This window comes from Acanthisitta chloris, unplaced genomic scaffold, assembly GCF_000695815.1.
Source record: "Acanthisitta chloris isolate BGI_N310 unplaced genomic scaffold, ASM69581v1 scaffold8043, whole genome shotgun sequence".
NCBI classification, from domain to species: domain Eukaryota; kingdom Metazoa; phylum Chordata; class Aves; order Passeriformes; family Acanthisittidae; genus Acanthisitta; species Acanthisitta chloris.
Window position 1 is genome coordinate 1,527 of NW_008664234.1, and position 1,169 is coordinate 2,695.

Below are 1,169 nucleotides of genomic sequence, written 5' to 3' on the forward strand. Positions count from 1 at the left end.
ACACCAATGGGGACACCTCGCTGGACAGGTTGGCCACACGTTTCCAGGTGAGCCTCTGCACACCCCAGACCTACACCCAGGGCTGGTGGCAGCTGCTGGTCTCACCCTCTCCTCCCCAGGACACGCTGTGGACACGAGATGAGAGTCAGAGTGGCCTGAGAGCCCCTGACCCCAGTCTGGCATCCATCACCCACCTGCCTGGCAGCACCGCCTGGCAGCACCAGGTAAGACCAGACCGAGTTGTGTGAGGGACTGGGAGTGGACAGGGGCCTGGGAGGGCCAGGGAGGACTGAGGGGGTGCTCAGGGCTCTTGAAGGCCAGGGACACCTCTGATGTCTCTGTTTTCTCCTCCAAGCTCCCAGCCCCTGGAGGAGGAGCTCACCTGTCCCAGCCTCTGCCAGGTGAGTGGGAGGGCTGTAGGGGGCCTGGAAGAGATGCTGGGGGGGATCTGTGCACTATCACCATTTGAACCCCCAAACCATCCTCTTTTGAAACCCCAAACCATCCCATTTTGGACCTCTAAACCATCCCCCTTTGCAGCCCCACTGTATCCTGCTTTGCAGCCCCAAACCATCCCCCTTTGGACCCCAAACCATCTCCCTTTGGACTCCCAAACCATCCCCCTTTGCAGTGCCAAGTCGTCCTCTTTTAAACCCTCAAATCATCCCCCTTTGGACCCCCAAACCATCCCCATTTAGACTCCTAAACCCTCCTTCTTTGCAGCCCCACTATAACCCCCTTTGGACCCCCAAACCATCACATTTTGCAATACCAAATCATCCTCCTTTAAACCCTCAACCCATCCCCCTTTGGACTCCCAAACCATCACCTTTTGCATTGCCAAATCATCCTCCTTTAAACCCTCAACCCATCCCCCTTTGGACTCCCAAACCATCACCTTTTGCATTGCCAAATCATCCTCCTTTAAACCCTCAACCCATCCCCCTTTGGACTCCCAAACCATCACCTTTTGCATTGCCAAATCATCCTCCTTTAAACCCTCAACCCATCCCCCTTTGGACTCCCAAACCATCACCTTTTGCATTGCCAAATCATCCTCCTTTAAACTCTCAAATCATCCTCTTGGAACCCCTAAACCATCCCCATTTGGACCCCCAAACCATCCCCATTTAGACTCATAAACCCTCCTTCTTTGCAGCCCCACTATA

The 1,169-nt window shown here is 54.7% G+C and overlaps 1 protein-coding gene across 1 annotated transcript in view; it reads left to right on the plus strand.

Moving 5' to 3' along the window:
• The window catches only part of LOC103798966 (PDZ and LIM domain protein 2-like), a gene marked incomplete at its 3' end in the record, with an annotated part of 1,364 nt that extends 963 nt beyond the window's left edge, over window positions 1-401 (plus strand). Inside the window, exons 3-4 of the mRNA XM_009071256.1 lie at window positions 2-224; window positions 363-401. Of these exons, the coding sequence (XP_009069504.1) occupies window positions 2-224; window positions 363-401 (262 nt within the window). The remainder of the gene's footprint in view (window position 1; window positions 225-362) is intronic.
• Window positions 402-1,169: the final 768 nt, after the last annotated feature.